At 44.0% G+C, this 26671-nt stretch overlaps 1 protein-coding gene across 4 annotated transcripts; it reads right to left on the reverse strand.

Moving 5' to 3' along the window:
* Positions 1 to 1448: 1448 nt before the first annotated feature.
* On the reverse strand, positions 1449 to 26671 carry wdr17 (WD repeat domain 17). 4 transcript variants are annotated; one of them, XM_071505773.1, is made up of 32 exons: positions 24600 to 26671; positions 19337 to 19465; positions 17148 to 17331; positions 16828 to 17058; positions 15977 to 16087; positions 15504 to 15566; positions 15040 to 15162; positions 14246 to 14433; positions 13980 to 14148; positions 13697 to 13788; positions 13406 to 13488; positions 13230 to 13316; positions 12824 to 12988; positions 11364 to 11479; positions 10800 to 10886; positions 10158 to 10307; positions 9946 to 10076; positions 8451 to 8576; positions 7605 to 7760; positions 6947 to 7011; positions 6378 to 6510; positions 6171 to 6259; positions 5777 to 5876; positions 5536 to 5675; positions 4510 to 4621; positions 4284 to 4425; positions 3973 to 4075; positions 3697 to 3798; positions 3374 to 3472; positions 2158 to 2228; positions 1909 to 2006; positions 1449 to 1825 (listed from the first exon to the last, which is right to left on the reverse strand). In XM_071505773.1, exons 1-32 carry the CDS (start codon positions 24732 to 24734, stop codon positions 1706 to 1708), a joined length of 3900 nt encoding a protein of 1299 aa, XP_071361874.1. In that variant the 5' UTR covers positions 24735 to 26671; the 3' UTR covers positions 1449 to 1705. The 4 variants fall into 4 exon arrangements, with proteins under 4 accessions (XP_071361874.1, XP_071361873.1, XP_071361872.1 ...); XM_071505772.1 differs by having other exon boundaries at positions 2158 to 2225; positions 15504 to 15644; XM_071505771.1 differs by having other exon boundaries at positions 15504 to 15644; positions 24600 to 26161.

Below are 26671 nucleotides of genomic sequence, written 5' to 3' on the forward strand. Positions count from 1 at the left end.
ACTACTACTTTACTTACTTACTACCAGTCTGCTCTATTCTGATCTCATCCCTGAAAACCTATCATGGAACAATCTCCTCAATCCAAACTAGTCAGGCTTTAAGAGTGGCCACTCCACTGAAACAGCCTTGTTGTCTGTGACAGAAGCCCTAAGGGCAGCTAGAGCTGCAGGTCAGTCCTCATTTCTGATCTTGCTGGACCTTTCAGCAGCCTTTGATGTAGTGAACCACTCTGTGTACTCTCTAACATGGGAATCTTGGGCAAAACTCTTTCTTAGTTTGAATCCTATCTTTCTGGGCACTCCTTCACTGTGTCATGGCAAGGACAAACGTCATCAGCCCATCCCCTCCCAACTGGAGTGCGCCAAGGATCAGTACTGGGACTCCTCCTCTTTGCTATATACACCACCTCCTTGGGTCCAATTATCCACTCACATGGCTTCTTGCATTACTGCTACGCTGGTGACACCCAACTATACTTGTTCCTTCCAGATGACCTGGCTGTCTCTGTGTGGACCTCAGTCTGTCTCTTTAACATATTTGCATGGATGAAGGAACGCCACCTTCAACTGAAGATCTCTAAGACTGAACTCTTAGTCATCATCAGTCTCTTCATCATGATATCAACAGCAAAATCTTCTCTTCATTTCTGACCCCAACCAAGATTGTGAGAAACCTGGTGTCACATTTGGTGACCGGCGAGCCTTCTCTGACCATGTTGTATCTGTCTCAGGTCCTGACTCTTTGTTCTGTACTACATCAGTAAAATCAGGTCTTACCTGACTCAGTCCTCCACCCAGCTCTTGTTCCAGGTCCTGGTTATCTCTCACCTCTTCTGACAGACCTCCCTTCACTCACAGTGAAACTTACAGATGGTCCAGAATGCAGCAGCCTGTCTGGTCTTCATCACTCAACTGCTCATTGACCTCCACTACTCATGACCCCTGAATCAGATTCAGTCTCTAACGCTGCCTTCAGACTGACTTCTGGATTTGAACTCAGTCATTCAGCCTTATGCTCCTTCCCTTCCCCTTAGTGAAGAGACCATCCACACTGTGGCTCCACACAGAGGGTGTAGGGCCTAAGAACGGAACTGCAGATGTAGGCAGAGCCAACACACCTGAACTGTCCTTGTACCTCTCCACAGTATACAATTTATCAGTGTGTGTGTGTGTGTGTGTCTGTATGTCTTGGTCATAATTTCCACTCCTGTAGTAATGAACACACCTGACTGTCAGTGTGATGACGCACATCATCTCCAGCTGTGTTTATTCTTCTGCATCACATCAACTGATGCTGTTCATCTTTTGTGTATCTGTGGTCAGCTGCTGCGGGCAGAAACACACACGTCTCCTCATGTGTGTATCTGCTGTTTACTGTAACAGTTCTCACTGTTTTCACCACCTGCATTGTGTGTTGTCAGTGTGAGTGTGACACAAGCCAACAAGTCTTTTCTAAATCTGCAGTATTTTTATTCCAGTTTTTACAACAGAAGAAAGTCTCAGCTCAGGTTTCTACCCTGAGTCCCCCTCCTCAGATGAAGAGCCCCCCCTCCTCCAATGAAGCATGATGATGTTGTTTTCACATAGCGGAATCATCCTCAGTCTGTATGTCTGTTCATGTCACCATGTGTGTTGGCTCAGTAAACTATAAAACACAGAGGCCACAAAGCTTTTGTGTGTGTGTGTGTGTGTGTGTGTGTGTGTGTTAGAATGGGTTGATGCGGACTCCAGTTCCCAGTGGGGAGAAGGGGTTGACCTTAGCCCACATCAGTGCGTCGTTGAGGGAGATTGCTGATTTACCATCCTCCAACACAAACACTGGACCCTGCACATGAACAGGAAGAAACATGAGAGCATCTCACGATGGCAACACACACCATCACATATACACAACACAGAGACACACACCTGTATCCTGTGTCCAGTGAAGCAGGACAGCTGAACATCTGAGTGGCTCGGCAGGTTGGAGCCTGTCACATAATCAGCTCCACACAAGATCAACGCAGCTGAGAGGGAGGACACACACGCACACACACACTTTACTTGTTACTTGTGATTACACTTCAAATGTTATTACTCAGGGTTTGAATTACAGGGGGGGCTTGGGATGGTATGACACTGAGCTGTGCTGAGGAACCTGGAGTTAAACGTGTTTACCAAGGTCTGTGGGCTGGATCCTCCTCTGGAGGCGGCTGAACTCTTCTCTCTGACGCTCTGATGGAGGGCTGCTGAAACACACACACAGACACATGGTCAAACACAGTGCAGTCTGAGGGTAGCTTAGCATCTCTAGCTCCACTGATGCTAACAAAGCTGCTCCAAGGTGCCTCAACATGAGGCTCCATCCTCTTCATCACTCAGATGTGGTTAAGCTGCTCTCTGTGTGTCTCCTCTCCTCTGTTGCCACGGTAACTCACCCTACTGACTGAGACTAGGCCTGATTACAGAGGAACGGGTGAAGACCTCCTCAGTGTTTCCACTGAGTAGATGACAAGGAGGAGTGATGTCACCATCTTCCTCTTTAAACCTCATCACAGTCTGAACCACCGATGTTCACTGATGATTTTTACATTATTGTGCTCCATGGTGTTTTTAATGAGATGAAACTTAGAACTTAGAACTTAGAAAGTCTTTATTGTCCCCAAGGGGCAATTTGGTTTGCAGCAGTAGTGAACAAAACTAGTACACATCGTAAATAAAATCATACAATAAATAGAAACATAAAAGCATCTAACATACAGTAGATTCATCATAATAAATTACAGTAAGATATGAAACACCAAGAGTCCATTAATATTTGTTACTTGCAGTGACAACTAGGCCAACAGCCTGTTTAAAAACCCAACAGCTGATTGGACAAATTATCTCAAATATCTGTTTGATTTGGCCCTCCATGGGAAAATATACCTTCTTCCTGATGGCAGGAGTCGAAACTCTGCATGCCCGGGGTTGGATGGGGGTTTGCCCTCTAAGTGGCTCTGACTTGATAAACATGGCAGAGTTAATTCAAGTTAGTGCCAATGATCTTTTGGCAAAGTTTAACAATATTTCCCAGCCTATTCAAAAAGTTCAAATTCACTTGATAAAGGATGAGTAAAACATTCTTAAGAGCAATCTGTCAACATGAAACCCCCTCAGCTTTCTGAAGAGAAGAAGAAAAGAACAGTCTCTGATTGGGCCTTTTGCAGATGAAGTCAGTGTTGGCCTCAAAAGTCATTTTATCATCCAGAATGGTGCCCAGGTACTTTTATTGGCTCACTGTCTCTACAGCTATACCATTAATAAAAGATGGTGCTGTGATTTTCAGGTTCCTGTGGAAATCAGCATCTCCTTTGTAACATTATCTTTGTGTTTGTGTGTTTGTGTGACCCACTTGCAGTTGCTCTGTGTGCAGGCCCTCCAGGCATCCAGCTCCACAGACAGCTGCTCGATCTTCAGAGGAACACACACCTCCCTGCGTTTCAGCAGCTGACTGAGAATGGACACACAACAGTCAGACACACAACTGTCAGACACAAAATAGTCAGTCAGAGGCATCAGTCACCCAGCTTCAATCAGATTATCTCATCATCTGAGTGAAAACTGGTTCCTGCAGAGTTTAATAGAGATGAGCACAGATCCTGGATGGACCACATGGTTCTGAGTGATCAGGCCTCTTTCTTTATTAACACATCCACACACACAGTTGTGTGTTACCTGGTGTATTCGTAGAGTGCAGGTATGATGCTGGAGTACTGTCTTCTAATGGCCAACAGACCTCCAATATAACCACACAGGATCAACAGCTCACTGCGAGCTCTACACACAAATACACACACACACACCCAGAGAGATTATCAAGTCTGACAATGTATGGGAGGTAAAAACATTCTGGAAATTAATTAAAACAAATATTAACTATCTATCTATTTGTGATGTCACTGATGACATCACAGACGGCTGCTGACAGGTGCTACAGTAATAAATGGTTACTCAGTCATTTTGGCCATGATGAGGCGGTCAGTCCTGATGTAACTCATCAGGTCCAGGATTGGCTGAACGCTGTCTACCGTCCAATCAGATCCAGTCAGCTGTTCTGGGGAGGAGGAGCATTAAAGATTAATTAGTGTCAAAATAAAGGATGTACAGAGACCTCTGTAATCTACAGCCCTGATTCTATATTCTCGTCAGAAGTCACAATGCTGGGTGACCAATACTGGGTGAAACAATGAAGACACACACACACTGACACACACAGACACACACACTGACACACACGCAGACACACACAGACACACAGCTACCTTTGACCTTCTCTATCCCGATGGTCAGAGCAGCCTCAGGCTCACAGCTCAGCAGGTGGAGTTTAACTGCAGAGAACAGGTCTCCTTCAGACATGGCTGCCTGTGCCAAGGCCCCACACTCCTCTGAGGAGGGGAGTCCACACTGGAAGACACACAACACATTTGATCACTCTAATATCACTGACAGTCAATATCACTTACAGTTAATCAGAGACTGCCCACTCACCCTTTCATGTAATTGGTTGATTTCAGCAGCACTTCCCGGGTAAAACGCACACAGCTTAGCCAATAAGATGGAGTTGTCTGGAATCATGTGCAGCAGGTCAGCTGACACCTCCCTGAATGTAAACACAGGAGTGAGAAATGCTGGTTGTGAACAGCTGCACCTTTTAAGGACTAAGACTAAGCATGTCAAAGTTAGAGCCCTGCTCCACAGAGGTCAGAGGTCAGAGGTCTGCATAGAGTGGCCTTCTCAGGGCTCTAAGGGCTTTCATACTTGAAAAATCTCATGATGTGAAGCCAAACACAGACTGTAAACCCAGTGTTGCCACAGTCAGCTGGTTACAGTCAGCTGGTCAGAGTCACTTAGCTGGTCAGTAAGTCAGCTAGTCACAGTCAGCTGATCAGTCAGCTGAGCACTGTCAATCAGCTGGTCAGAGTCAGTCAGCTGATATGATCACAGTCAATCAGCTGGTCACAGTCAGTCAGCTGGTCACAGTCAGCTGATCAGTCAGCTGGTCACAGTCAGTCAGCTGGTCGGAGTCAGCTGGTCAGAGTGAGTGAGCTGATCAGAAGCAGTCAGCTGATCAGTAAGTCAGCTGATCACAGTCAGTCAGCTGGTCACAGTAAGCTGATCACAGTCAGTCAGGTGGTCACAGTCAGTCAGCTAGTCAGTCAGCTGATCTGATCACAGTCAGTCAGGTGGTCACAGTCAGTCAGCTAGTCACAGTCAGCTGGTCACAGTCAGCTGATCAGTCAGCTGATCAAAGTCAGTCAGATGGTCACAGTAAGCTGGTCACAGCCAGTCAGCTGATCTGATCACAGTCAGTCAGATGGTCACAGTAAGCTGGTCACAGTCAGTCAGCTGGATATGAGCATGTTCACATGATAGTCTATAATATCAGAATCAAATTATTAATGAGCAGGAAAAAACAAAGGTCAGAGCTTAATGAAAAATGAACTGGACTTATGTGAGTCTGGATCACTTATAGTAGAGTTCACACTGACTGCACACACACGAATGGAGACGCACCACGTAGGTGTGGTCATATACTTCCTGGCCAAGAGTTCAAGGCAGTACACTGTGCTCTGATTGGCTACTTCTCCCAGGACGATGCCCATACATGCAGCCAGCTCCAGTTCGTTCCCTCGGATCAGACTAGACATGGCTAACTACAACACAAACACACACACACATATTTCAGCCACGTTAGAATAATTCTTGTGCACAGCAAAGTGTATATAAGGTGCCGTGCACAGACTGAGGTGTATACCTGGATGTTGTCCACAGCCAAGTGACAACATGCTGCCAGGACAGAGCATCCGTCCTGGAAGTACCACTCAGCGAGCTCCTCACACACCTTGTGGAGAAGACTGGACAGAAGAGCAGCAGGTAAATAGATATCCTGGGCCCCGTGTTACAGAGTTGATAAGTCTGAGATGTGTCAGTTGCAATGCTGAGCTTCTCTTGTTTTCTGTTGGACCTTTACTGGAGTGAGAAGGCCTGGCCAACCAACCCTCTCTTTTTATAAAACTGCTATTCATTCAGATCACACATAAGGAAACACTCAGTAATCACACAGATATAAACACGGAGACAGAGAGGATGGAAACATTTGTGTGTGTGTGTGTGTGTGTGTGTGTGTGTGTGTGTGTGTGTGTCTTCACCTCTGGTACTGTTGTATGCTGTCCACATCATTAGTTGTGTGGTTGACTGGGGAGCTTTTAGGTGCACGGATGTTGCCTTCACATGCTCCCTGAAAATGGGACATATGATCATTATTGTCATTACTTCTGGTCTGTCTTTGTCTCCTCATACTCCACCATCCACTCCTCCATCACCTCCTGGCTCCATCAGCCCCTCACTCTGTATACCTGTGCTATCATTACAGCCTCCAGCAGCTGTCCTCTGCCAGTGAAGAAGGTTACAAGCTTTTTGATGTCTCCTGTGGCAATGCAGTATGGGATAGCGTCATCATTATCCTCAGCCATCAGCTGATCAGCTCTCCTGCAACATGAGCATGTTCTGATATATCAGCATTGAAAATGTGTAAAAAATAAGACTAACCCAATTTAAAATCAGACTGTTAGGATGTAACAGTAATGACACAGAGAGCTCTTCAAGCTGATATCTCACTGCTGATTAATTATCAAATATGATTTTAAATGATTTTCACAATGAACAGGGTTCAAGAGCAACATGTTGATGCAAACAGACAACAGCTTTAAATGAAATGTGACTCTAAAAACATATCCTTCTTACAAAATCTGAGGACGTTTGATGAAAAATTGGTAAAAACCCAAAACGACAAGTTTAAATTGGTGCAGAATTAATGCAGGATTACTGCTCTGATTTTAACTGTACTGTACCACCAGAGACACACTGACATGAAGTATTTGTTGTATTTCTGTTTTACTTTAGTCAAAGTGAAGCATGGTTTTACCTCTGCATCAGTTTCTTCCAGTACTTCATGGAAACTCCTGGAGCCACAGCTAATGCTTTCTCCCACTGAAAGAGACACAAGAAACACTTCCTCCATTCATTTGAGTCACATCATCAATATCAGGTTCTCTTTATTTCTGTCTTTTTCTGATAATATGAACAGAACCTTTACTGTGATTGTCTCTAAATATACTTTAACCTAAGAGCTTACAAGTTTGTATAAGGCCCAGATGTTACTCTCCATAACTCTTCTACATCTGGTTTCTGGATGTGCAGTGCTGTTTCATGCACCTGCCTGCCTGCCCCTGCTGTAGCTCTCCTCTCTGTCAGAAGGCCTGTAAGACCTCCAGGTAGGTTTCCACTATGTTAAGCTAAGCATGATGCTGGTTTCACTGGCTCCATGATGGCAGAGCCAGAATGAGGATACTGATATAACATCGGCATTTTTAGAACTGATGGAAAACTTTGCTTGGTTCAGAGCTTTTTTTATTTGCATTTTAAATATATACAGAGATAACAGAGGGACTACAGTGGAGTCAGCCAATGATTAAAGAACATGGTGTAGAATATTAAAATGGTCAAGGTCATACATAGGATCAGTGCCAACTCAACTAACAGTGTCTCACTACTGCCTGAGTCATATGCTTTTTCCTCTATACCTGTCCGAGCTCCACCATTAATTCACAGTATCGTTGAATCTGTCCCAGTCTCAGATGGATGTCTGCTGCCTCTCTCAGCCTCTCCTCCTTACTCGGGGCTCCAATGCCTCCTCCAAACTTAGACATCTTGACTATAGTCAGCTCCTGGGCTTCAGACTGGAAAAAAAGATAAGATCTATGTGGTGCTCAGTCACCTCAAAAACTTAAATATTTTCTTCTGGTGGACATTAGTGGAACATAACAGATTAAAATATTAAGAAGGGAATTAATGCTGACGCTGTCTGTACAGTGCTGTAAGCATCTGATGATGGTAGTGATGGTGATGATGGTGCTTGTGATGGTATTGGTGGTGATGGTGGTGATGCAATGGTGATGTGATCGTGGTGACGGTGGTGGTGATGGTTGTGGTGATATTGATGGTGGTGATGATGATTGTAATGGAGACGGTAATGGTGATGGTTGTGATGGAGGTGATGGTAGTTTTAACATTGCTGTTTGTCTCCAAATCTGGAGAGTGCTGTTGGTGAGTAATGGATGTTTGTTTTAGTTTGATGCTGAACTCACAATGTTTATTCCAGACTGGTGAGTAAATAGCTGCTAAGATTTAATATATATAAGTATATTTTGTTACATGTAGGGAGAAACAGAATTAACATTAACATCATTTGTGGTGGTGTCAGCTATGGAGATTTAGGGACAGAAACTGCTGTATGTGTTTACTTCTCCTTGAATGAAGCACATACCTCTGAGTCCGCATCCAGTCATTTGATTGGCTGTTCTCATCTGAGGTAGAGCTTGAAGACTTTTCTGTTTCTAACAGTGACTCAGGGAGCGAGAGCGACTTACTGTCTTAAACTTGAGCAGGTGCTTCATGTGCATCACTCCTTTGCTGTAGCTGGCTGGAAGCAGTGAGTCATCTTGGCCGTTAATGACTGACACCAGGTCCCACAGGTTACTGCTGCCTCCTGGAGGCTGGCACAGGACAGAGGACACACAACCGTGTTCGTAAACACCCATGCAGCATGCACACAAACACACAAGGAAAACAATGCTCACCTGTGTGTGGATCAGTCTACAAAAATGTGTGTCTGCAAAATCTGAGTAAAGGGGTTGGACTGATTCTGAAAGGTGTTGCAGCTTGTTAAAGGCCATTCATCCGTCTGATATGTACATATATTAGTACTACAAATGTGTACTTGCATTTTTTTCCTGTGCTGTTGTGGAGGCATTGCTCCACATGCAGAGAGGAATGAAACACTTTCTGTGATTGGTGAAGTTTAATTGAATATTATATAAGGTCTAAATTTTGCACAGTGTTTTATTTGAAGTGTTAATATTGATAAGATATATATTTGTGGTTTTAAGAACCAAAAACCATCTCAATGTAGTTTTACATTTCCTCTCTTAGGTTTCTCTCTGGAGCTCTAGTAACAACAGGTCAGTCAGCCAATCACTGACCTGAGTCAGCCAATCAGAAGAGAGGCTCAGAGCCTCTCTTCTGAGTGATCCAACAAAATATAGCAGATTTAATTTAAACACTCAGTGAAATCAAATCCTGCAAGGTTGGATGGTGGGTCCTGGTGGGCGGGGCTTGGGGCATGGCTGAGAGTGGTGACTGCTTTGTTGTGACATCACAAAGTTAAACAAGTCCTGACGGCTCGTTTTAAGGCTCAGTTTCTGAATACAGGCTGTATGCATTTCTCTGTGGACTGAGCACTTTGATACTTTCACAGTATTAATATAGAACCTAGACCTGCTATATAATAAAAAACACATGGACATCTACCTTTATACTATATGGACCTTTAAAATGTGCTTGTGTTTCAGTGAAACAGCAGAGAGCTCTCTTCTCACTGACATTAACCTCAACACAAATAAAAGCTGGAGCACTGTTCACATGAGAAGCTGCAATTAGGTCTTTTCTTTCTAATCTGTGTTTGATTTTCAGTTTGTAAGTACGCATAATGAAGGTGTGGAGCAGAGAGCTGTGGACGTTAGAGAGAATAAACCTATGAGGCTCCTTCAGTCGTCTGACCCTTTAATTAACTTTAAGTATAAATAAAACACAGAAACGTAACAAATCGTTTACAAACAGTTGAGTTTTATACTTCCCTAACTTATTTCTAGATTTATAATCATGAATAATGTGACACTGAATAGGACACATCAGCTGAGCAGTGACTATGTTGAATGTCCCTGCAGTGGACAGAGGACCACTGCATGTTAGATAAACTGCTAATAACACAGTCCTCAGCTGTGACCAGGCATATGATGGTACCATGTTGGGCCATGGTATGACACAACATCACCACCAACCAATCAGCATTCAGAGTGTAGTTACCGAGAAGCACTCAGAGAACCAGCGCAGCTTCTTGGCCCTGATGTCTGTGCTCAGCTTGTCCAGCTCCTGTTTGATGTCTCGAGACACTTTACCACAGAGCAGTGGAGGAGAGCCAGGAACCATAGCAGTGTCTGCAGAGACACAAAGCCACCAGATGGATGAGCACTAAGTACAAACCACAGAGAGCAGAAGACGCCAACAGCTGCTCTCACCTGTGTTTCCTATGATCTTTTCCCACGGCTGCTCGGTGAGGATGTTCAGCAGCAGGGGGGAGATGAGCGGTGTGAGAGACCACAGCCTCACCGTGCTGTCTCTGCTACAGCTGGCCATGGTGAACGGACGGCTGTGGTGACAGGTCAGACCTGCAGACACACACACACACACACACAAGATAGAGAAGCATGGCTCAGGTTCAAGGCTCTATGACACACAGAGGATCAGAGTATAACAGCACTCTGGGTAAAGTAGTACCTAATAGTACCTAAGTATACTACAGAGATACAGTACATACAGTATTTATACTATAGATACACAGTATATATACCATAGATACACAGTATAAATACTATATACCAGAAATTCTCAAGTTAGTTTGTCCTTGCACCATTTTTTTTCTACTCCATTAGAAGGTGGTCAGAACATAATCAATGACTAATTTAAGAAATTCATGGATAAAAATTGCAGCGGAAATTTACTTTGTTACTGTCCATGTGTGACTTATTATTAACAATATTTATTATTACAAAAACACACCACGTGTTCTGTGTGCTGTTAACTGAGTTTACAGTGTGTTGTATGTGATGTGAATCGAGACCATCATGTCCCTGCAGCAGGTTGTCCTGTGACTGTCTCACCATACACGTCAGCTCCGTGGTCATAGGCTGTGTCCAGACATGTGCCGTCTCTTGTGTCCCACACTCTGATTGTATAATCCCAGGAACCTACAACATCACGCAACATGTCACCACTTCAGTGCAACAACTGACAGTGTCATCCCCTCACTATAAACCACAGTGTTGTGTATTGTATTGTGTACTGTGTATATGTATTTACGTCCTGTGTTCAGTTCAGGGGCTGTTTGTGTATAAAACACTGTTTAATGTGCAGTTTCAGGTCTTGTCTGAAGAACCATGTCAGCTGTTAATAATAAAAGGTGTCATTCAGAAACACTCGATCATCATGATGCTGTCATTTTAAAATCTCTCTACCTACACATGATGACTCTGTCCAGATGTTTCACAGCTGAACATGTCTACCTGGTCCTCCACCACACCTCCTCTGTTTTCTCTGCTCTGTAGCTTTCTACCTCACAGACTGAGGTCACACACACAACTGACAACAATACACACGTGTAGACACTAACAACACACTGATCACAACATACTGATGGAAGGTGAGTGGACACACTGTGAGCTCACCTGAGATGAGAAGGTAAGGAACCTCAGTGTTCCACATCAGACCTCTGACTGGAGCTGTGTGACCACTCAGCACATTGATGCAGGCGTCCTGTGTGTAGTCCCAAATACGAACAGTGCTGCACAGACACACACAGGGTGAGTTCATGAATGATCAACAGATCAGGGCAGACGTTACTGATGGAAACAAACCAAAATGACTTTGTTATTTCAGGTTAAATAACAAAGTCAGACTGGCAGATTGTTGTTTAGACAGTCTGTCAGTCAATTAACAAGCTCTGATCATGTGATTTCAGTTATTAGTAATTTATAGTTAGACGATTTGGTAATTAGTTAGATAGACACAGTGAAGTCTCACTCAAGCTCTTCAACTCATGTTTCTGTTTCTTTTGTTGCTGCAATGAAACTGATTCATTCTGCTCCTCCTGGACTTTTTGTAGTGCTTCCTGTTTTATTTTGAAATCTCTTTCCTGTTGTGTTTATGATTGTTTTGTATGGTTTTTTTTCCTGCCTTTGTCATTGTCTCCTCCTCTGTCTGTCTTCATTCCTATGTAGTTTCTCTTCCTCCTCATGTCCCCCAGTTTCTCCATGTATTTTTGCCACCTGAGTCTGGATCACCTGAGTCTGGATCACCTGAGTCGGGATCAGTCTGGTTCTACTGAGTCTGGATCACCTGAGTCTGGATCAGTCTGGTTCACCTGAGTCTGGTTCATCTAAGTCTGGTTCATCTGAGTTTTGATCAGTCTGGATCACCTGAGTCTGGTTCAACTGAGTCTGGATCACCTGAGTTTGGATCACCTGAGTCTGGATCAGTCGGGTTCACCTGAGTCTGGTTCATCTAAGTCTGGTTCATCTGAGTTTTGATCAGTCTGGATCACCTGAGTCTGGTTCAACTGAGTCTGGATCACCTGAGTCTGGATCAGTCTGGTTCACCTGAGTCTGGTTCATCTAAGTCTGGTTCATCTGAGTTTTGATCAGTCTGGATCACCTGAGTCTGGTTCAACTGAGTCTGGATCACCTGAGTTTGGATCACCTGAGTCTGGATCAGTCGGGTTCACCTGAGTCTGGTTCATCTGAGTCTGGATCAGTCTGGTTCACCTGAGCCTAGTTCATCTGAGTCTGGGTCAGTCTGGTTCACCTGAGTCTGGATTAGTCTGGTTCACCTAAGTCTAGTTCATCTAATTTTGATCAGTCTGGTCCACCTGAGTCTGGATGAACTGAATCTGGATCACCTGAGCTGGGATCAGTCTGGTTCACCTGAATCTGGATCACATGAAGCTGGATCAGTCTAGATCACCTGAATCTGGATCACCTGAGTTGGGGTCAGTCTGGTTCACTTGAGTCTGGTTAACCTGAGTCCAGATCACCTGTGTTTGTGTCAACTCTGAACTGTGTGTGTGTCTGTGTTTGTGTGAACATTGTAAAATATGTGTAGGACACTGAGGTGTCTGTGATGTCCTTACCCGTCATCTGATCCAGAACACAGGATCCCCTCTCTGAGTGGAGACCAGCGGACGTGGAACACTTTGGCAAGGTGTCCTGTGAAGACCTTCAGAGGCTGGTCCGAGCTGGTGGCCAGGTAGTAGACCCGCACATTTTTATCTTCACAACCTGTCGCGATCATGTCCCTGCAGAGAGGAGACAGGAGGACATGGACACCAGAGACATGGTCTGATTTGTCTCTGTACGTTCACCTGAGTCTGAGCTTCACCTGAATCAGTCTCTGTCTATTTATGATCCTGCTTTAATTATTGTTCTTTAATCTGTATACAAATGATTGATTAAAACAGTGGTTGTGTTGCTGACATGCAGCAGCTGCAGCGTCAGGTGACGGTGGCCAGGTGATCAGGCAATCAGGTGAAGTCTTACTTGTTGTTCTGGCTCCAGTCACAACCAAACACAGCAGCAGGATGTTTGTACTTGTGGAGGATTTTACCATCAATGGTCCGAATGATACTGTTAGTAAAACAACAGGAAACAGGTAAGACTGGCAGTGAGGGACAAATTTAAGGCTTTGATAAAAGAACACACTCCTCCCCTCTCACCAGAACCCGTCTCCACTACAGGTGGCGATCCTCTTCGAGTCTTTATGGCTCCATGAAATACAGAAGATCCCGTTCTTACCATGCTGAGGGGGGACAGAGAGGAGGTGTCATCACTCCATCCAGCTGCTCTTCAAACAGTTGAGGGACACACAGGTGAGGGACACAGGTGAGTGACACACAGGTAGGGGGCACACAGGTGAGTGACACACAGGTGAGGGACACAGGCGGGGGACACACAGGTGGTTCTCACACATGACTGATCCACACATTCAGTCTAAACCCTTCAGTAACCTCATTGAAGCGAGTGATGATCTTTCCCTTCCTGACGTCCCAGATGAACGCTCCATTACGAGATGTTGCCCCCGCAATGCAGTTCAGGTCTCCTTCAAAACACACAAAGACACACAAAGACACGGAGATAAACAACCTTCACAGATGATACACTTTGTGTTGATGGGGCTGTTGGTCTTTGGTACCATTTAACTGAGCAGTTTGTGTGTTTACCTGTCCTGTGTGTTCAGTTGTGTTTGGGCTGTGTTTGGGTTGTGTCTGGGTTGTGTGTGGGTTACCGTACCTGGGGCCCAGGACAGGGAGTAGACCACACCCTCGTTGCCAGGTGAGGTGTAAACAGCTGTGAGTGTGTTTGTGTCCCAGATTTTGATGGTTCCATCAAAACTCGCTGTGGCCAGCAGGTTGGGGTCGTCTGGTTTAAACTTACAGTCAAAGATGGTCTCAACGTGACCCTGGAACCAAACCAGATCATCATGGTCTGTATTAGTCTGGTCCCTGTATGAGTGTGTTAGTGTGTGTTCACTGTGGAATTTACAAAGGATAAAATACCAAGTCCCGCAGGAAGTCCCACTTTTTGGCCCCCATGTCATAGAGTCCCACCCCTCCATCCATGAAGCAGCACACAGCGTGGCCGGGGGGCAGAGAGAAGGAGCGGTTCTGGGACAGGGTTGGCGGAGGCACTGCCTCACTGGTGGAACTGGTGTGCTGACTCTTGCTGGGAGAACAGGAACTGGGAGCTGTGGAAAGAGTGGAGGAACATCCTGACACCTGTAAACAGAGAGCTGAGGAGAAGAGCTGCTGCTCAGCATCTGATTGGCTGCTTTATCACTGCCACATGCAGCTGTCCCTCACAAGCACAGAGGTCTGGACTACGAAGCAGGTTCAACAGAACCTGGATATCTCTTTCTAAAACAATAGTGGACACTCAAACAGCAAAACATCCACTGATCAATACAAATCCACTGATCAATACAAATATCTACTGATCTTTATTATAATCACTTTATCCTAAACTCTTTTCTCCCTGTCAAGATCCTGCAGAGATGATGACTTTTTTCCAGGTATCTGATTTGTCAATAGTTTGGCTGTTGACAGGTTTTGATCTGACCCGGAGCAGGTTAGGAGTTCAGCATCAGTTACCATAAATCACCATGGTAACTGTGAAATCACCAAAGTACCCAAGTGAACCACTGTCGTAGGACTGAAAACCTTCAGTTACCTTGCTGACCTACAGTCCTGCATCATAGTACAGACCTATGGTCTGATATGGATTTTTAGACTCACACTTGTTACACAAACAGACAGACACACAAACACAGCAGTTTGTAACAGCTGTCACTTACCTTTCTTGGTGAGTGGAGAGTTGAGGACATGCAAAGCATGAAATCCAGTCTTCTTCAGTTTGAAGCTGTCCAGAGGAGTGGACCGGGACACATTCCACACCCTCAACACCCCGACCTGGGAGTCTGACAAAGACAAATACAACCAGCTGAAACACTTCAGGTCTCTGTCAGAAAGAAGATGTGTTGAAGGCTTTATCTCGACCAGTAAACTGTCCTCTCATGATGTGTGATGGTGTTAATATGAACCACAATGACTATCTGAGTCATATAATACTTTGGTGTGAGAAGCCTCATTAACAAGATTATATCTACAGCATGTGACACCTAATGCCTGACTGAAAGGTAAATCTGACCCACAGAAGGGAGCCAGATCACACACATTCCAGTCAGAGGGGACCAAGATCATATGCACTGCACACAGAGGGGACTCAGATCACACACACACCCCACACACATATGTTTACCTCCAGTAATAAACATGCCTGGTGCAGAGGGGACCCAGGCCAGACACTGAACTGATGCAGCAGCTGAGGGGAAGCAAAAGGACGTGATACAAGTCAAGGCCTCACTGTCCACCAGTCTGATGCCATTATGGAGGTTAGACACTGGGAGAGAGAGAAGACATCTGTATATCAATATCTTTTCTAGTCTTATCCACCACTCAAAGCACTTTACAATGGAAGCCACATTCACCCATTCACACACACTCATACACTGATGGAACAGCCCTCAAGGGCAATTTGGGGTTCAGTATCTTGCCCAAAGACATTTCGACACGAAGACTAGAGGAGCTGGGGATCAAGCCACCAACCTTCTGATTAGTGGACGACCCACTCGACCTCCTGAGTCACAGCTGCCCAAGTGTATGTTTTCTTTTTTAAATTCACATCTCCTCAGCTAACTAAGTGCTGGTGATGTGACCAGTATTGTGTCTAACCTAGTAAATAGTCAGTTGACAGAAGGTCCCACTCCAAAGCACTGACTGGATCCTCTTCGTCTGTCCCCTCCAGAGACTCTGGGCGCAGCACATGCTTCTGGCTTTTACTCCCTGAAGAGACAAAACACAGGTTCATGAAGGTGTATTTACAGGTACAGGACTCTGCTGAGGGAACATGAGGAGGAGTTAGACAGGTTCAGTGGTTTCAGGAAGTATCCAGACCCCTTCACTCTGTTGGGCTGTAGCTTTAAATCTGAAAGGATAAAATTGTCATTTTCCCACCAGTCTTCACTCCCTAATCAATAACATTTTTGTAAATTTGTCAAATTAAAAAAACTTAAATTTCTTATTAATAAAAGTCCTCAGACATTAAACCAGTTCTTTGTGGGACCCCCTCCAGCAGCAGTTCCAGTCCTCTGAACCTGGATATGGTCATCTCATTCTTCCTGTCCTGTCTTCCTGACCTGGTTTTAAGCATGTCCAGAGAGTCCTGATCCTGCTCTCTGTCAGTCAGACTCATGTCTGGTAAGTCTTTCTTACCTGGTCCCTGAGTTTGTCAGGATACCAGCTTTAGTCTTGATCTATATCTCACCACAGTTTGATCTGAGAGGTCTAGAGAGAGTCCACTGGACTTCATGGTACTGAGTGTAAACTGATGAACTGAGTCTAGACTGATGGTGTGAGGGTGGACTGATGGACTTCAAATTAAATCTTTAGCATAACCCTAACCTAAAGTGAAGGGTCTGAATCCTTTCCTGTGTACACGGTGCGACTGGCTCAGAGTGTGAGACTCCACCAGGTGATGAATGTACTGTAGGTTAATAGATGCACATGTGAGTGTTCATCTGTACCTGGCTGAAAAACAGACAAACTTCCATCAGTGTGTCCAAACACCAGCTTTCCCTTCTTGGTGGGGTGCCATCTGAAGAGACAGATATCAGATAGGAAGGAGTGGGCTTCTTTGTGCACCGTGAGCCCAGGGTCAGGACCTCCATAGACCCAGATATACAGCGGACCACGCTGGGAGACAAACGCCACCCCATCAGCTGAGTTCCAGCACCAACTTACAGATGCAGGGACACCTGGGAAAGCAGAGCAGATGCTGTGAGATCTTAGAGATGTGAGGAAATTCCACTGTGTCTATAAGACCTAGTGTGGATCAGCCATCTACCTTTAGTGTTGTCCAGTCTCGCTACAGCCTTTTGTTCTGCTACGTTCCACACAATGAGCAGGTTATCAGCAGAGGCTGATGCAAACAGATCAGGGTTGTCAGGACACCAGCTGATGGCTGTTATGGTCTTCTTGTGTTCAGACATGATGGATCGCAGCTTGAATTCATTGTACTGTTGGTCCAGCTACAAGACAGTGACAGAGAATTAACAACAGACAGCGCTGACGGTGTCCTCTCTGTGGTAGTAAACAAATGACTGAAGACAGTTTACATGGGACACTGTCCACCATCAAGATCACAGTGTGCCAAGAAGTTAGTGAGTTAACTAAAGAGTCAAAATGGACTGCATTTACGTGAGATGCTCCAGATCTGTGGAGAAATACAGTCCAACAGGTACATAAAGCCAGCCTGACCCCCTCCAGCTGCACTGGAGAGAGTCATGTAGTCTTCAGTCACCAGTGTATCAGAGAAGACACTGCAGTTAGTTTAATTCAGTTCAAAGAACGAGTGAGACCAACCACACTCTTGTGTCTTCATCACAGCATTTCAATTAATGTAAACTCATAGTTCATCATTTGTCCTCTCTGTGATACAGAGGACAAAAACTTGAATGAAACTCTGTGTGTTCAGGAGACAAGTCATGATGTCTCCAAGGAGTCTAGTCAGGACTGTTCAAAGGCATCCTGAGTTATGAGCAAATATATGATAGGCCACGCAAGGGTAGGAATTTCATGGCAGTTGTTGCCCCTCCCTTTGGCCGTGATGCCCCGGAAAAAAATTCCACGCCCTACGGCCACTGGGGCCTTTGTGCCTATGCTAATATCGAGGTTGCTTTAAAAGCGTCACTGTAGCAGTCCTTGGTCTCCACTTCGGACACTGCATCACCGCTGTCTCTCTCTGTCCCCGTCTCTCTCTCTCTCTACGCACACAACCAACATACTGCTCTCCTCCTGTGACAATAGTCTGTCTCAAACTTTTCAAACTTACAGCGGATCATGATAAATCAGAGTAATTTGCTTATTTTCTTGCTACTGCTACCTCTTAATGAACAACTTTAGTTTCCACACATGTCTGTGTATGCATATATTGCAATTTCATAACTGATCTCAAAACAGTAGGTACTTAATCAAGGACAGTTTGACAAGCTCCAGTCTTTGTTTACAGGACATTGTCACACCATGAAAACTACAGAAACTATAGATAGAATATTTGAACTTTAATGACTTTACTATAAAAAATATTTTTTGTAATTTTGTCACTTGCAGACTGTTCTTGCATTAATCTAGCAAAAGTTTCTTTGAAATGAAATATATTTACATATTTATAGATACTGGTTAATCGACACATGATAACGTGGTATGTGCTCTAACCACTCGACTACTGGGCTGCCCTGTATGCTAAAACTTTTTGTGACCTGAAAGGCTAAATGGCCTAGCCCCTAAATCCTGGCCTGGGCCACACCCACTTGCACCAATCAATATGTCACTTCAGATTTTGGTTAATACATACTGCTAAATCATTTTTACCTAATTTGGTAAGATTCCGTCTACCAGGTTTAGAGGAACATGTTCTTGGTATTTGTGGTGCCCCCTATGGGTCAGACTCAAAATGCTTTGGCAGGCCTATTACAAAACACAGACTGAATCTGTCTATCAAGATTTATGATGATTGGACAAATCATTAATGAGTTATGGCCAAATTCCTGCTAAGCCCGCCCCCTGAGAAATTCATTGGTCAATATCTTGAAAACTTAAGAAGACATCAACAAGATTTACACATTTTTATATATGTCTTTTTAAGTTTGGTTAACTGAAGATCTACAGAGTAATTGACAGAAATCAGACCGTCAGCTTAAATCCACCATGGCAGACTTTTATGGTGCAAGAGGCTTTTTGTAAAGAATACAGCTTTTTTGTGTCAGTATTTTAAGTCAATCAGACTCATAGTGTGAGGGGCGTGGCCTTTACAAAACTGCATTTTTGCGCCTTACAAATAGCACCACCATGTGGCCAATTGGGCTCATATTGCTGGTGAAGCACATGCACGTCATGTCCAGTTATGTTTCTACTGTTTCCGGTCATCAGAGCAGATTCAACAGAAAAATAAATAAAGAGATAACAAACCAACAACTAACACAATAACAGAGGTTCACCACTACCTGAACACAAATGCTCGCAAAGGTAATTCACCTGGTAGATGTATATAGCCAAAGTAGCACAGTAGGCAAAGCGGTCTCCACTAGCAGCACACACGTCCTTGTTCCAGGGCTGACAGCCTGCTGCCAACAGGCCCACCTGCTTCACCTTTGCCATCCTCACCTGGAGACACACAAACACAAAGACCTTTCAGCTCTGTTTCATCACATTCAGTTTGAGATTTGATGACTTGTTAGACTGTCACAATTCATCCATTCATCCATTCATTCATTCAATCATTCATTCCCTGCCTACCTTTTCCACATCACTAAGGCCTCAGTTATACAAAGACGGCTGTAGTTGTTTTCCTTTATACTCTACTTGGAGGACGTGTTCCACACATGCTCAGTAGATCATCATTTACGTATTCTGTACATGTGCACTGGGAACCAAATCATAATGGCAACATCTATGCAAGAAGACTGAAGTGAAGTTAGGGTAGTGGTACACAGCCTCTCTTCAAACTCAGCATCCATGTTGGTACCCAGTCTACCAGAGCCTCGAATACACCCTCCAATCACTCAGCCTACGTCTCGTGGACCCTAGCAGACATTAATGTACTCACAAATGTGTGAAGTATAACATTCAAGTACAACATATAACACTTTTTTCATTTCCTGCCATGCCCTCCTGCCCTGCAGGAACCCCATCTTTCACACCTTACAGCCACCTAACTCTTGCCAGCCCATCTACTCACCTGTTGCCAGTCCTCCAATTACCTCTCAGTATTTATTCTGGTCCATTTCCTCTCTTTCATTAGCAGCTTGTCTATTGTCCACACTGAAGCTTTCCAGTCGTTCTTGCCTGATTTGGGATTTTTTTCTCTCTGTAACCAACCACCACCAATGCCATGACTTTGCCTGCTGCTTCCCTGCTTCTGCCTGCTGAGCCTTAATTAAGCTGAAGTGTTTTGAACTTTTACCAGTGTCTCTGAGTCGTGATACTGAGTCCTCCTGAACCTGAGCCATGACAACAGACAGACAAACATTGATCTCAGATAGTCATGAGTAAATTAATGACAGTAACAGCCAAATTTAGATTTTTACAATTGGCCTCTCTAATAACTGATCTTCCCCAGATTCCCAGTGTCTCTGGACACATTAAAGCAAACACTTATCTCAAATAGTGTCTAAAGATTAACTGACAGGTGTTTGCATTGTTCCCTCTGCCAGGGAGGTTATGTTTTCACCTGAGTTTGTTTGTTTGGATCAGCACAAAGAACTGAACTGGGCTGGACCAAACCTGGTGAAGGGATGGGCTGTGGACCAGGAAAGAACCCATTAAATACTCGGGCAGATCCAGTTACAGGGGAAGATCCAGGAAATTTTAATCAGTTTCCTCAACATTGTGAGACATTTTGCAACATTTTCATGAGTTTCTCAGGAAATAATGTTCAGATCTAGAATAAATCTGCGTTATGGTGTTCTAAGAGTCTGTAGTGTTTGGTTCATCTCCATTCTAGACATGTGTAGCATTGTTTGGCTTCTAATGCAACACCAACCGCACTGCCTGAACAACAGAAGTACAGTAACACCTCTCTGACCAGTGTTTATTACAAGGTCTCTGTATCAGATTTTATCGGTAGACAGTTTTACTATATCCATGGTAACACTCACAACTTGAATATACAGTAGATCGACAGGTTAGAGAGGATAAGGTGATTAAAGGAAGAGAGGATTGAATTAATCTGTGCTGTGACTGGCTGAGACTGGTGCTTACCTACTGACTGAACAACGTCTCTATGAGGAAGTGACTGGAGACTCAGCATGCAGCATGTCTGAGTGGTCTGAGTCCTGAGCAGACCTCAGGACATGTCGCATCTTTTGTATTTGTTAATTATCTATGTCAAGGGGTATCTGCTTTCAATTCCTCTTGTTGGGCTATAATTATAAAGTAATTGGGTTTTCCTTATGTTGATCTGGTATCCTGATAATTGACTATATTGTTCCAATGATCAATTTACGGTAAAGATGATGATGGTTGTCCTAGATAGATCAAAATGTCATCTGCGTAAAAAGCCAATTTATGCTCTGTCCCTTCAAAAATAATTCCTTTGATATCTTCATTTTGTCTGATGTATTGAGCTAATGTTTCGAAAGATAATGCAAAGAGTAGTGGAGCCCATGCACAACCCTGTCTTGAGCCTCATTCCAAGGCAAAACTATTTGACAGGTGTCCATTTATTTTAATCCTTATAGTATAATAATGTCTCTGTCTCTAAGGAACATTAGATTATTTTTACTTTCTCGCATAGCTGAACTATAAATTTAATTCCTAATTCCTAATGTGTCCTGTGCCATGCTTAATTTTTTTTTTTCTAATTCCTCCATCTTGTTTTGTTGTTTTGTTAATTTCTTTTTAATCTGTTCTGTAAAATGTGGATCTTTTATAAGACTTGAATTTAGTTTCCATGTATTACTCTTTGGTTGCAAGTTAAAGTCAACAGATAAATACATAGGTGCATGGTCACTTACTGTATATATATTGTCTCTATCTAGTTGGTCTATATCTAAGTATTTATTTTATCTTTACCTTTTCCAAATGTTATAAAGAAATCTATTGTTGTGTATAAAGAAAGAAGAGCAGAGTAGTGAGTATAATCTCTTCTGTTAGGGAGAGGGTCCCTCCATATGTCAATTAAACCAACATCTTCAAACAGTGAATTAACTTTCTTATATGGGGACTTTGAGTCATGAGTTTTTCTACTGGAAGAGTCTAATTTTGGTTGTAAGAGTGCATTTAAATCTCCGCCACATAGTAGAAAACCTTCTGATTCTGTTACCATGATATTAGTGATCTTCTGGAAGAAGCCAATATTACTTCCTGGTGGTGGGTATATATTTAAAAGAGTAACTAAATTCCCATCTATATTCCCCCTCACTAGAATATATCTGCCCTCCTTATCTCCCATTTCAAATACTTTTTCAAAATGTATTTTGTTTGAAATAAGAATGGCTGCTCTCCTATATCCTGATTTATATGAAGTGAGACCCATTCTCTTTAACTTCCCATGCTCTTTATCATTTAGGTGAGTTTCCTGTAGATAATGTACATGGGCATGTTCTATTTACATGTTGGATAAAACTTTACTACTTTAATTGGGTTTAACAGCTCATTGATGTTAGAGGAAATTAATTTTACTTTGCCACTTGCCATGTGTAACTATCTGTCGGTATATTCTTAAAGTTAGTGAGATAGTACTTCACTGATCTACTCCCTGAATAAGCAAACCACAATAAAGTCAAACCAAGTGAAAACTAAGAATAAGAATGGATAATGGATAAGACTCAAGCGTGAATCCGTATCCATTTCATGATAAAGTCTTCCCCTTTGTTTCTGCCCATGTATGTGATCTTATTTAGATGGGAAAAGGACTAAATGTAAGAGATAAAAATAAAATACTAGAGTCTATCTTGCAGTATGTTTTTTTAAATGGATCTATATCCATTTAAAAAAAACAAACATTGGATCTATATCCATTTAAAAAAATATACCATCTATTTTAGATTTCCAACACTGTTGAGGTTAATCAGTACCTATAGCTCCTCTGGAGGAGGTGAGAAGACTCAGTCTCTCCTTGGTGTTCTGCTCCTGCTCTTTTCCTCTCTCCTACTGTCTCAATCCTTCCACCATCTCCCAGACATGGCAGCACAGCTGCTAGTCAGGCTCTCTCTTGGTGTGATCACATTGATGGGCAGCCCTCTATCTTTCATGTCTACAGTCACCTCCTCCGCTGTCTGGTACAGCTGCAAACCATCCTCATAGTGAACTCGTAGTTTAGCAGGGAACAGAGTCAGAAAGCGGATATTTTTCTCAGAATATTCCATATGTTTCTGAAGGACTCTGGGGGGGGGGTCAACCCACGTGTCAACCCATATTCACCTTTTATCTGTATTTGTCAGTGAGCTGAAGTAAACAAAATGAACTTTTGACGTCTATGTCCTCTGCCAGAGAATTCATGATCCCCAGGAGACAATAATCTAATGACAGTGACAACACCATCATCAAAAAGCACTTTCCTTTAGTGCTACATTTTTCACTGTATTACGCCACAGCCGCAGGTCAGCTTAGTGAATCAGATAGGGCTAAACTTCACTTTGTTGTGACAGAAGTTAAAGCCCTGAAAATATTCTCATGAAGAAGAACATTTAAACAGATATTGGATTGTTTAAATGGGCGTCTTTTTTAAAGTTTCTAAAACACGCTTTTCCTGCTGACCCTGAACACAGCAGCTCATCACTCGGCTCCTTCCGCTTCTCTAAACTGATCTGAATCTGCTGCAGGTAACATACTGACTGTACATGACGACCTCACACAACCCCACGTCACATTACCACAACTATTACTTGAACACATTGGTCCTTCTTGGTCCTCAACATGAAAGGAAACTATAACAGTGTCTTCAGCTCAGCTTCAGCCTCTGTATCAGTTCAAGTGCCTCATAATGAATCCACTCATGCTATGTGTCAATAACCTGTGAGGTATACACACACACACACACACACACACAGAGTTAGCACTTTGATGTTTACCTGGTTGGAGTGAGGGTTGGAGCTCAGGTATTTTCTTCCTGATACCTGATCAGTGATGGACCTGCCTCATCTATGGCCTCCATCACTGCTGTGAGTTACAGCTGAGCCTTTTGGACATGTCAACATGTGTGTGTCGTTATCAGCCTGACACAGGTCTCCTCCTCAGGTGAGTCCACAGGTTCGGTCTATCTCAGGTGTAATTATGCTAAAGGTTAAAGTTGTGTGACATGTCTATGTTACCTGGTCTCAACTGGTCTCATGACGGAGCCGGTTTAACACAGACGTGTTGGTGTCGTGTCTGTGTGTACCAGACCAATGGTACACACAGCGTCGGTGTTACTGCCACATAATAACAATAACTAACCGATCATCTGACCCACGTTAGATCAATAAGCTAACCTGTTTATCAGCGACCGGGGTTGACGAGCTGTTTTTCAGCCTGAGCTGCCTCCAGCAGTGGCGGGGAACCAGACCCGGTCTCCTCCGTCAGTGTCCCGGTCTCTTTCAGGACCGTGCAGACCCATCAACAGGTCTGATGCGGGTCAGACGCTCTGAGACTGACACACTGTCGCAGATGTTCTCCGGCGGAGCAGCACGGAGGTAACACGGAGCTGCAGTCAGCTGTCTGCTTCATGTCTCTCTCTCTCTCTCTCTCTCTCTCACACACACACACACACACATACATACACACACACACACACGATGTGTATCCGGGATTTTCTTACCGTTAGGTGTCGGCTGGCTTGTGCACGACGGACAGCTCCCCGGTGCTGAAATGTGCCCTGCTCACCGTCCTCCGCGAGGTGGGTCTTAGCCGCAGCGGTGATTGGTCCGCGGGGGTGACCGTCGTGATCAGCCATTGGTTGAGCGGACTGTCAGTCAGACCGCTTCCTCTGTGGAGAGGCTTGGTCTGAGATCTGGAGGCTCGGGGTGAGGTGAAAGTCTGCTTCTGTGTCGCCGTGTATTTCACCTGACCTCCACCTGTACCTGACCTCCATCTGTACATGACTTGAATCTGAGCCTAACCTCCACCTGAGCCTAACTTGAACCTAAACCTGACCCTAACCTGACCCCATCAGTTATCTCTGCCTATATCTTTTGTATCGCTGCACACTCACCACCTGATCCACATGACTGGACTGGATAGGCTGGTTCAATTCAATTTAATCTGTACAGCACCAGATCATAATCTTTCACTGGTCGGACCTTTACTATAGAGAGAAACCAACAGGTCACACAAAGAGCAGCACCTGGTGACAGGGGGGAGGAAAAACTCCCTTTAACTGGAAGAAACCTCCAACAGAACCAGACTTAGGATGGGGGTGGGGAGAGGATAAAGAGCTCAGTGCATCATGGGAGTTTCCCAGCAGGCTAGGTCTATAGCGGCATCTCTACGGGATGGTTCAGGATTCACCTGGTCCAGATAAACAGAGGACAGTTTGAAGCCTGATCTTAAATGTAGAGTGGAGGTCTGATCCTTGACGCAGACTGGACCCAGACTGGGAGCTGGTTCCACAGGAGAGTAGCCTGATAGCTGCAGGCTCTGCCCCCCATTCTACTCTTAAAACAACTCTAGAAGCACAGTAGACCTGCATTTAGAGAGTAGTGTCCTGTCAGAATAATAAGGAACTATAAGCTCTATAAGACACAATGGTGTCTGACCATTAATGTCTTTGTAGGTGAGGAGGAATATTTTAAATTCTATTCTGGATTTTATAGGTGCTGATGAAGTTAGCACAGGAGAGATGTGATCTCCTCTCCTGGTTCCTGTCAGGACTGATGCTGCAGCATTTTGGATCAGCTGGAGGCTTTTCACTGAGTTACAGGGACATCCTGATAATAAAGAATTACAGTTGTCCAGTCTACAGGAAAGATGCATGAACTAGTTTTTCAGCATTCTTTAGAGAAGGGAAATTTCTGATTTTCACAATAATGGTCAGGTGGAAGACAGCTTTCCTAGAGACTTGTTCTTTGATCATTGATCATTAGATAGATTGATCAGCTCTTTCTGATCACCAGTGAAGTTGACCCCAGTGACATGAAGAGGTCAGAGCTCTTCTGGTGATGAACAGGTGTTGTACTGTGTCGAATGAATGACCTCAGTCAGCAGACGTACAGAGCAGGTTTACAGGTGTAAAACCATGGTCACCATCATTACATCACGTGTAGTATCCTATATAAAGAAAGGCGTGTGGTGTCTCCAGTGTAACTGTACTTCAGGTCAGGTATGTGGACCACCAGTGAGAGGTCAGCCTGTAAACATATTTTAAATATGGACACGGTTTCACGTGTCCATATTTAAATATTAGACAAACACTGCCACACATGGTTAAATATGGTGCGCTGGAGATTAATGAAGGATAATTATCCTTTATCTTCAACAGAACAGGACAAAACCACAGCAGATGACAGGCTTTAACCAGAGCACTGCACCTGTGCGTCCAGAGTTTCCTCACCAAACTGAAGACTGTCATCGTCCTGGTTCTAGCTGCACATCCACATTAACTTGACAGCACAGAAGGTACCACCTGACCCAATACTGTTTACCCCTCAATTCTTCAAAGTATTGTAATAGATGTCACTTTGAACAGAGGCTATGGCTTTAGGGCCCCTGCTGTTCAGTTATCATTAAACCCTGATACACACCTGGCTGCAGTTTACATCACCTGGTAAACACACCTGAGCCCTGCGTTAGTGCTGCATATCCAGGTCTGATACAGAGGGACAGATCAGATCAGTGCGCCTTCAGAGGAAGTTGCGGACCATGTTTATCATCACTATCAAGTGTAGTCAGACT

The sequence above is a fragment of the Trachinotus anak genome, unplaced genomic scaffold (genome assembly GCF_046630095.1).
Source record: "Trachinotus anak isolate AG129_WGS33_773 ecotype Australia unplaced genomic scaffold, CSIRO_AGI_Tana_v1 ptg000019l, whole genome shotgun sequence".
Taxonomy (NCBI): domain Eukaryota; kingdom Metazoa; phylum Chordata; class Actinopteri; order Carangiformes; family Carangidae; genus Trachinotus; species Trachinotus anak.

What these genes read in the sequence shown, in the direction of transcription:
- wdr17 (XM_071505771.1), bottom strand. Translation starts at nt 24,734, where the DNA reads ATGGCTGATCACGACGGTCACCCCCGCGGACCAATCACCGCTGCGGCT. An exon ending in TGTAGTGGAGACGGGTTCTG is followed by an intron (nt 13,317 to 13,405) that starts GTGAGAGGGGAG and finishes TTTTACTAACAG; the next exon opens with TATCATTCGGACCATTGATG. An exon ending in ATCATGGCCAAAATGACTGA is followed by an intron (nt 3,799 to 3,972) that starts GTAACCATTTAT and finishes ATTTGTGTGTAG; the next exon opens with AGCTCGCAGTGAGCTGTTGA.